The sequence below is a fragment of the Pyxicephalus adspersus genome, chromosome 4 (assembly GCF_032062135.1).
Source record: "Pyxicephalus adspersus chromosome 4, UCB_Pads_2.0, whole genome shotgun sequence".
Lineage (NCBI taxonomy): Eukaryota > Metazoa > Chordata > Amphibia > Anura > Pyxicephalidae > Pyxicephalus > Pyxicephalus adspersus.
The window spans coordinates 143511328-143521886 of NC_092861.1; the positions used below are offsets into that span (position 1 = coordinate 143511328).

Below are 10559 nucleotides of genomic sequence, written 5' to 3' on the forward strand. Positions count from 1 at the left end.
ACATTTTTTTTTTAATTTGAAGATGTTTTGATGTACGTTTGTGACTGATGCATTATTAACTACAAATGTTAAGCATCTTGCAAATGGATTTTGTCACCCTTATGTCCTTAGAGATGCCAACTAAAAGAACAAGCAGAGAATTCATTTTCTTTCTGCCCATTGCTTATTGCTACACACTGTAAGATTTGCTGTTGTTGTCTTTACACTTCTTTCTGATAAATAAAATAAAATTTCATTTTAGCATGCATTAAATTTTAACTAGGAACATTGTTTATGAAATGATTCATAGAACTGTTACACAAATTGTAGCTGTGGCAAAAGCTCATAAAATGCATAAAAAATAAAACTTAAATGCTAATCTTTGTACCATGGGCACATAACAAAATCTCACTGTAATGGTGGAGAGTAAAAATGTTATTTTATATGTTATATTATAATATGTTATATTTCATAGCTCAAATAAACCTTAATTGTAAGAGTTCCCATAATTGTACTTTTGTTATTATTATTTGATCTTAACCAAACCACATTCTGCATATTGTTAGTGTGTTCATTAAAGCTAGCTTCATTCTAGCTTTCATAGGGATAATTAGCCCCTACAAATGACTTCTATCCTTCGCAGAGAACCTAATGTCTGTGGCTACAAGTCATGCTCCATTCATAATGCCTTGCTTTGTAGCCACCCCATAGTGATGTAGAGAGAGTTAAGACTATGAATGTAACCAACCCCATCCATGATACACAATGCAAGGAATCATGGGACATGGAGTTTTTGAATTGACAGGAACATTACATTGTAGCCACTCTGCTGCCCTCTAGAGCCAGAAATAATGATAACCACCAGCAGTCTCTACGCAGACTGACTGCACAAATCAGCTTTTTTTTAAAGAAAATGTCTAAAATAATGACTGTGACTTTAGATTTTAGGTAACTTACAAATGTGTCACCCCCCCCCACACACACACTTTTTTTTAAATAAGGTTTATGTTGTTTTTGTCTTCTTTTGTGGCACCCCAGTGCTGATGATCTCTCCCAGCTCTTTTCAATCTACATGAACATGTAATCCTTTAACAGGATGTGCCCAGATATGCACATTTATTCGCTCTTACCATTTGGGTGTCTTGGCTCAGACCAAGTGATATTGAAGGAATCTGGAGAGAATGATTGGATTGTTAGAGACTGAATACCATCAGGTACGCTCTCTTCTGTAGAAGCCTCAATGATACCACTTGACGTACACCCCCCTCCTGAGCAAGCCTACAAACAGAGCATCAAAATGACATACTGATCACATGATAAACCAACACTAATTTCTTAAAATATGGTTAACAACTTTTGCAATTGATTTTGCTGCATGAAATTAAGATGATGTTCATGGTAAACCTTCACAGCCACACTAACGATGATGACAGGACAGTTAGGTAAACTTTCTAATACTAGGGAGACCCCACAGTTCTTCTGATAAAAACAGGGCTCAGAAGGGGCTGAGCCCAAATTGTGTTGACTGGCAACTTGGTCCCATCTGTAGGAGACTGGCTGTTCCCGCAGGATAATGTGTGAGATCCATCGTGGCCACAGATTTTGAACTCCCACCTATGAATCAGCTCGACTTGCACTTGAATTGTAGATTTTTTTTTTTAATGCTTTAGGTTGTGTGCGCCCTTTCTATAGCTTTGTGTTGTGAAGGCTTCAACAAAGGTGTCCAAACCTGGTTAAAGTTTTACAAATGCTTTTATTAGGTTTGTTTAACAAGATGGTCTTTTACAAGTTCATGTATATAGAACTAAGGAATGATTTTTTAAAATATATATCAATGACTGAATGACTGATATGTTAAATTATTATACTTATATGTTTTTATATATTTTAAAATGTTCTCCAGTTGAATTCTATTGTAAATCAGATTATAATTTTTGAGATCCCATAAAATCCTTTTAGAAACTCTTGCTCCTCTCTGTACATCCCCCTCTGGAAGTTTCTTAGCTGAAACAAGACATCACCGTGATCTTTAAATGACCCCACCACATTTAAATTAATGAATGTTCACAAGGAGCCATCCAATATATTTTTAGACATAGACATAAGGTAAAATGCAAGATTGATTCATATTAAACGTTACCTTTGCAATCTCCAGATTAGGCACAAAGGATATGCAGATTGTCTTGTGCGGTGTATTGAATACATTTTTTATTTCGCCTAATTTTTAATTGCCAGGAAGATTTTTTTTTTTTACAATTTAATGTTCAAGTGATAAGGTGGGGGGATATATTTAGACCATCCAAGTGCATACCGAGTGGGGATAAATGTATGCATGCTATCCGCATCAATGTAAATTTATTCATAATCAAGGATGGAATATTTCTTATAGTATTCATCAAAACAAATATCCAGATATAGATTTCCAAGTTAAGGAAAAGTCTGAAAAAAAGGTAAACTTTACTACATGTGCTACAATAGACTGAGGATGTTCAAAAGCCAAAAAAAAAAAAATTATAAAAGCTTTATGCTTTTTGGTATGAAACAAACCAAGGATATTGGATTAGGTATGTAATATTGGTAGGGGTTTATGTTAGATTGATCATATAAATTACTGAGTTAGCAGTAGAGTTGTGCAGTTCATAAATAAAACCTTCAACCTCCAATTCCAACTCAATTTAATAGTACCTATGACTCCTATTTCCAATATACTAATCATGCATTTTGTATATTGATTGCATCCATGCAACATTCAAAGCATTTCATCAAAGTTAGTTGGAGTTTAATGCCATACTCATCAGTAGTTTTGCAACTATATAAAAGGTATTTCTGCTTTTTGCAGGCAATTTTGTATCTGGTGCCTGAAGAGTCAGTTTACCAAGGATACCTAGCAAGCCCCCTACTCAGTCACATCATCTTGGACTGGGCTGACCAGTCCCTGTTCTGCATTTTATATGCAAGAGACTAAGGGGGTACCATACTAAAGCCCTGAGCAGAAGTATATTTAGGCCACCTTAAGGGTCATTTGGCTCTGGGTAAGAGAGGCCCGTAGCCATAAGAATTAGGCGCAGGGCCACATGACCGGGTGCTAGGCCTAGCCCAGAGCTTTTAAGGAGTTAAGAAAAAGATAGTGTTGCTAGAGGGGGCTGGGCTAGTATATAACGTGGGGTAGGAGGAGATTAGGAATGGGAGATGTTAAAAGGGCTGGATGATAGTGGGAGGCCCTCTTTTGGAAAGAAAAAGTTTCCCACCCACCCTCCCTCTTATGTTTAGGTAGAGTTGAGAGTTGGGTTCGTTTAGCGGTTGGGGTCTTGGAAGGCAGGGATTCAGTGTATTGGAAAAGTGGTGGATTTTGGCAGGGGGGATCCCCTTTGGTGGGGTCTCCCCCTTTATGGTGAACGGATGATTATGGCTCCTGAAGGCAGTGCTGGGCAGCTAGGGGCCAAGGTGGAGATGTTGGAAGAGTTCAATTCTTGTTGGGTGGGATTTTGCCTTCTGAGACCTGCAGCTTGGTTGTTTGGGTGTATAATTGGGAGTTTGATAACATTATGGATACTGTTGTAATGGTTATGTATTATTAAAAGGGGAATTAAGTTGTTGTTGGTTCATTAAGCTATATTCAATGTAATATGTTAACATTATATAATCCCGTTTTAATAATAATTATATTAATAAGGGAGTGTTGTGTTAATTTATGTTAATGTATGCTTATCAATATGTAAAATGTAATTTTATTTGGCATTTATTTTATTTGGATATTTGTTTGTTAATTATTTGGAAAGTTAACTTTATTTAATGGTGTTTTAAATAAACGGCTGCTTGCCAGCCAATTTAAAATCCAAGATTTTGTGTTGGGGTATTTAATGGGGGGGAGTGGCTGGTAAGCAGGGGGAGGTTTGGAAGTAGGCGGTAGTTATGACAATGGTGTTTATAAAGGATGGGCTAGAAGGTCCGAGCTACCCTGGTCACGACCTGGGGCAATGTACAGTTAGTCTGCATGGCAAATGACAGGCATCCTCTTCTAAAACATCCTTTATGGTCTATGGAAATGACCACAAATCAAGCAAAAATAATGTATTTTGCAATATAGAAAGTGTATTATTGAGTATGCCTATTAATTACATACAATACAATATGAATCTTGTGTATTACAAGCTAAACAAGGCTCATATATGTAAATCCACTTTTATACATTACAACAACTACTTCCAAGTATCCACATATATCCGCAAGATTCATATTGTATGTTTAGGGATGAGCAAAAATGCCTCTGGCATTGCGAAATTTCGCAAAACCATCAGAATTCACTATATGGAGGATTATCATGACTGAATTCATAAATACAGCCGTGATAATCCTCCTGTCAGTGAGCAATCCCCGGGCACTACAGGTCAAAATGAGGACAAGCCCTCTAACCTGTAGTGCCCGGGGATCTCTTACTGAGAGGTGGATTCTCACAGCTCCATTCACAAATGCAGCCGCGGTACTCCTCTTCTCAGCCTGCAAAAGCAATCAGAGGAGCAGAGCTGCTCCACTTCTCTGATTGCTGTTGCCGCCCTGTAGTATGTGTTCTTTGATAGGGAAACTCTATCCAAGAACATATACAACTAGTAAAGGGCTGCAAGAGCAATCAGGGGAGTGGAGCGGATAGCTCAGCTCAACTGATTGGTCTTGCAGGTCCCAAAAATTTGGTCTCACCAGCCGAATTTACAAAGATCGTTCTTGCCTACATTTTTGGTAAGCGAGAACCGCCCAATTCGCCGCTAGACCGAATTTAAAAAATTTGCTCACTCATCCTTATGTATTTTATGCAACTAAAAGGAATACCCAACAATACATGTTCACCCTTTCTTTTGGCTTGTTTTGTGGTCACCCAGCAGTGATGGAAGGGTAAAGTTCACTATCTTGGAGCATGAACTTTCCAAAATGACAGATCACATGGCTCTAGTCAAATGTTATACAGGTTGATATTCAATAATCCGACAACCTCCGGACATGAGGAGGGCCGAATTTTTGAAAATTCCGAATTTTTTAATGTTATATATGCTGTATTCATTTACCAGAAAATGACTACCAGTACAATCCTTTAAATGGATGCTAAATCTATAATCGGGCTATACAGCAGCAAATAAATGAGAAGGAATGAACAGGAAAGCATGTGCAAGCAAAACTCAACAGCTGACTCTGGAGTACAGCACTATCAAAACATAAACAGCGCCTCCAGAACACAGTGGTAATTCGAAAATGCGCTCCGAAATCTATGCTGGAAATTTGAAGGAACCAGATTATCGATGGCTTTGAATGTCAACCTATATTAAATCAGGATGTCCTGTTCAATATAAAATGGGTATTTAAAATAAGTAAAGTGATTATAGTGGTTCAGCTGGCGGTTCTGGAAAGTTTCTTTAGGAGACACATTTTTTTTTACATTTTCTATCTGATCATCCTCATCTTTATCCCTAATACTTACAGCCAGTTTGATGAAATACGTGGTTCCTGGAGTTAATCCCTGGATGGTATGATCCTGAAACAGTTCAGTGCTGTTGTATACAGGATCCCATGCACTTGAGTTGGTAACATCTTTGGTGATATATAGCAAGTACCTTTCAAGATTTCCAATGATTATCTCTGGTTCCTTCCACCTGGGGAATCACAGAATGTAGAACATTTTTATGTGAATACAATAATTCGCCCTGTGGCCCCTTTGGCAACTAAATGGTTGAGACAAACCATTTTGGTGGTTCTTCTAATGCTTAGCTTTTATTTATAGGGTTAGGTTTTCCCACAAGATTCACACACATTATACCCAAAATGTAAAATTTTTTTAGATTGGATTTAATAGAGAAATGTTTGAATTAGCTTTTACCCATGGGAAAGGGAGTATGGGATTGGGTTACTACACAGGCTGTCCAAACCATGGGTTAATCTGTAGAATAAGATGGACAACCTTTAAAGTCTCAAGTTTAAGTTTAACTGGGTTTTATGGCAAGTAGCAACATTTACATACTTAATATATATACTTGAAGAGTCCACCGTCGTTACCCCAGGAAGAGGAACATGTTGCGGTGGTAGCTGAGCCGTCATCAAGGTGACTTCAGAACTGTTTGTGCAACCAACAAGTGTGCAGGCTCCAACCACAAAACGATGTGCTGCAAACGTTTCCAATCCTGGAAGACAAATACAGCAGGAGGTCATTTCATCAAGACAAAGTAATCACAAAGTTTCTATATAATGGCAGATTACCTCTTCACCTTTTTCTTATGTTTCATCACTTTTCATCTAAGGCCTTTGGGATTATCAAAAGCTTTTCCAACCATTTCACAATCGTTATCATTTTTGCCTAGAAGGCTAATGTACAGTATCTCAGATAAGAGGTGCTGACACTTTTTTTTAATGGCAATCAGATGTGGAGATATTTCACATTGTATATAAAGACAACTTATTAAACCATTTCATCTCCATGAATCAACATCTTGATTTTTTCTCTAAGGGGAACTTATATTCAGACACACATATTGTATAAGATAACCCTTTTGAACAGAAGATTTATTGTTTGTCTCTGCAGAGCATCCAAAGTAAAAACACCCCATTCCTGGGAGTATTACCACAATGTCTTGTACGTACATGAATGATCTATAAAGGGCATGGTAGGTGATTGTTCATCAACTGTGAGTAGGCAATACCCTGAGAACATATTGCAGAATAGAAAATGAAACTGTGTACAGATACAATTGTTAAAAAAAAAAAACTATGGGATTTATCAAAGCTCTCCAAGACTGCAACAGATATACTATGGTGGGAGACCCTGTCAAACCTGGGAGAACCTGTCAAACATGTTAAAATTCCAATGAAATATCCCAATTAATGGCACAATGGCTGAATAATGGCATGTCTGAACAGTACATATAACACATATAACAATCTTTTAGTACCAATAATAATGATATAGAAAGGTTTATTGCAATTAATGGTATGGAGACAAGTTCTCCAGTGACTGGGTGATGAGTTTGGAAGAATAAAAATTGGATAGTGGGAGCTATGCCTGGAGTTCAGCTTTAAGACTACTTTTACCCAAAGAATAAGCACCTAATAGCTCTTTATATTTCTACATTCCATCTCGGATTCTGTTTTCCTTGCCATGGTAATATCCATACAGTAACACATTAGATGTGTGGATGGATGAGCTCTGTTGGAGGAGTACAATAATTTACCATAAGTAAGGGATTACTTTTACACTATATGCTGCTGAGCCTGTGGCGAAAATGAACAATCATTATTTTATTAAAACAATGGCGTGTATGGAGGCAGATTAGAAGCACATTGCTTATTAAACCCCCACTTTAATATTTAAAACCAAAATAACAAAATTAGACTTCACCTTGAAAAGTTTACATGGCCAATAAGTAGCTGCAAAATAGTAGCTTTGAAGTTCAACAATTTTTAAGCAGCAACTCAGTAAGTCTTTGAAATCTGTAAAGTATAACACTTTAACAAGGAAGCCGTGTTCTTTCTTATTACTTTGTATTGATTCAGAATCTTGATCCTCCAATGTAAACATTCATCAAGAGTATCTGCTTTAAAACAATGGAAACTGAACTCTACATTCTTTGTTGTTTAGTGATCTTTGAAAATGAATAACACAACTGGAAAGGTCAGGGTGGCTTGTTTTCAAACCCATATTCTGCCTATTAAAAATATGTAACTAGATTAATGTTCATAGTCAGGGCACTGTACTGTAATATGCATTATTTAGGCAATATGCTCGTAAGCATTCCCAGGGGAAATGCACCTTTGGTCACATGATTCTGTTCTGTGCACCCTCACCAGTTTGGGCTACACGAGCCAATTACACTAGATCCAAGTGTTCCCAATATATAGGAGACCTGATGTTAGAACATCAGGATTCACAGTTTTGACATGTTTGTACTTTGCCTGACCTCAAAACGCGTCCATCAGACTTACTGTCATTTGTTCTACTGAGGTTTCAAAAAGTTTGTACCATACACATGATTACACTCCTATTAAAGAGGAACTAAACCCCACTAAACCCATCTGTTCCCTTTTCATCACAGGGTACAAACATCTTCTTGCATCTTCTCTTCCTAGATAAGATCTTCGGCCATCTCGATTGGCCAGGATGACATAACTTCATTCTGTTCCAGCAAACACAAGGGAAGCTGGGATTGCTGGGTATCCTTTTTGGCAGTTCCACAGAGCTGTCAGGAAAGTAAGTAAGCTTATTGCAGAAGGGACATCATCTGTCCCTTTCTGCAATAATGCCCTGCCTGATTAAAGATCTTTATTTCCACTTTAATTTAGACTGTTACTGTGACCAGGTGTTGTTAGCAATGATGGTTACAAAAAGGGTCTGAAAACCAAAGGAATCTCCAAGTCAATTTTTTTCTCCCTCCCCTACTTTTTAAAACAAGAAAAAGAAACTGAAAAACCAGGTGAAAGGAATTGTGGCCCTCAACAACTATGATGTTTTTACAACACTGCTTTTTTATGTATTATTATGTATTTGTTGTGAGGACCACCCTTGGCAGGTAAAAGAGGAAGCACAATAAAGGGAGGGATGGAGTCCTGTGAATCTAAAGGAAACATGGCCCTCAGATAGAATTTCATTGTAAAAAAAGTAAATTCAAATATGATCAATGTGTTTTCAAATGTTCAAATAATAAATTATTATTTGTAGGACCAAAATAATGTAGGATGTTGATCCCGGAGGTTATATGAATGCCACCGATGATCAAGAGAGAATATTCCTAAATCATTCTCCAAAAGGCTTTCTATCAGCTGCAGCTTTAGTTTTTTTAAAGAGTTATTAAAAATATTTCCAAGTCAATATCTTACAATCTAAACATAGGTGTTGTGTAATCCGATGATCTTCTTTGACGTCAGGTTAATTTTAAATAATAAAAGACCAAACATTAAAACAGTTGCATTAGACATAGAAGGGTTAAGAACACAAACCTAAAATGCTGCACAGCTTTTTATTTTCAAAATCATTTACTCATTACAAGTAAAAAACAATTGTTTTTATTGTCATACTTTTAACTTTTTTCCTTTAAAAGATAATAATTTTGATACCAGGGATTATCTCACCCATTGAAACATTTTTCAATGACTGATACAGCTTATCAGATCTCTAAAAGATAGGATGTCACCGGAGCATCTAAACACTCATATGAGGGCGAGGGGACAATCTTTATGTCTGATGTTATCGGTTTTAAATCCAAGGAACAGAGCAGAACCTTTTTATATTTCATCCTACGAACAACTATATAAAAAGCAATGAGGGTGCCCAGAAATACGGGATTCGTTTTTCTCTTCATTCAGTCTAGGTGACCATACCATGTCTTTTATAATGTTCTAAAAGGGGAAAAAGTTAATTGGACAGGACAGGAAAAAAAAACATTTTTGCCTAAAGTTTTGTACACCTTTGCTGAAGAAGTGGTTGCAGAGTAACAGCATTGCTGAACGCACACACAGTACAACCAGAATGATCTGCTGCAGACCTAACTGATTTCCCACTCTCTCCAATTTAGCCACTATGAAACCACTTTGTCCAGATACAGGTTGATATTCAAAAAGGAGGTGGGTCTGGATTTTCGAAAATTCTGTATTTTTTCAGTTATATATGCTGTATACATTTAACAGAAAATTACTACTTGTACAGTCTTATAAATGGATGCTGAATCCATGATGGGACTATAAAGCAGCTAATAATTGAGAAGGAATGAGAAGGAAAGCACATGCAAGCAAAATCCAACAGCTGATTCTGGAGTACAGCGCCATCAAAAAAAAAAGGGCACCTCCAGAAAACAGTGTAAATTTGAATATGCACTTTGAAATCCATGCCGGAAATCTGAAGCAAGTGGATTATCGATGGCCGGAATGTCAACCTGTAGTTGCAGATGGTCGCAGTGCAGTTGCGTAGATTGTGGCCAAGGTTGATGACCACAACATGTTGCTTCTGAAAGCTCTTGAGCAACCAAACACTTCTATTGACTTTATTACAACTACCTTCACCACCTACACGTAGAGTGGTTACCAACCACTGTATCCAAAAAAAATGACTCTAATCACATTCCCACAAATATCCAAAGCACTATACAAATAGTAGAGGCTTCCGTTTTCTGAGCCTAACGAATCTTGACATTGTCATCTTGCAAAATGACCTTTCTATCAGGGTAGAATAACATTCATTGATGAGAAACCCTGGTCATGGAGTATATTAAAGTAGGTCAGCTGACCTTATATTTGGGCACATAGTGTTGCTGAACCTAGACCTGACTTACTGAAGCAACCCCCACAGGCACATCAGATCATAACACTGTCTCACAGGCAACCTAGATTATAAAACTGCCCCCACAGGAATGCCAGATCATAACACTGTCCGTGCAGGAAGCCCAAATAATAACATTGCCTCTGCAGGCACCCCAGATCATAACACTACCCCTGCAGGAAGCCCAAATGATTTCATTGCCTCTGCAGGCATCCCAGATCATAACACTGTCCCTGCAGGAAGCCCAAATGATTTCATTGCCTCGGGAGGCACCCCAGATCATAACACTGCCCCT

General features: G+C 37.6%; 1 protein-coding gene across 4 annotated transcripts in view; it reads right to left on the bottom strand.

The window, feature by feature from the left end:
* Window positions 1-10559, bottom strand: part of USH2A (usherin) — a 371236-nt gene that overhangs the window by 180276 nt on the left and 180401 nt on the right. For all 4 annotated transcript variants that reach the window (XM_072409865.1, XM_072409864.1, XM_072409867.1 and 1 more), the window contains 3 exons: window positions 5984-6143; window positions 5447-5618; window positions 1110-1257 (listed from right to left, as the gene is read on the bottom strand). In XM_072409865.1, coding sequence (XP_072265966.1) covers window positions 1110-1257; window positions 5447-5618; window positions 5984-6143 — 480 coding nt within the window. The remainder of the gene's footprint in view (window positions 1-1109; window positions 1258-5446; window positions 5619-5983; window positions 6144-10559) is intronic.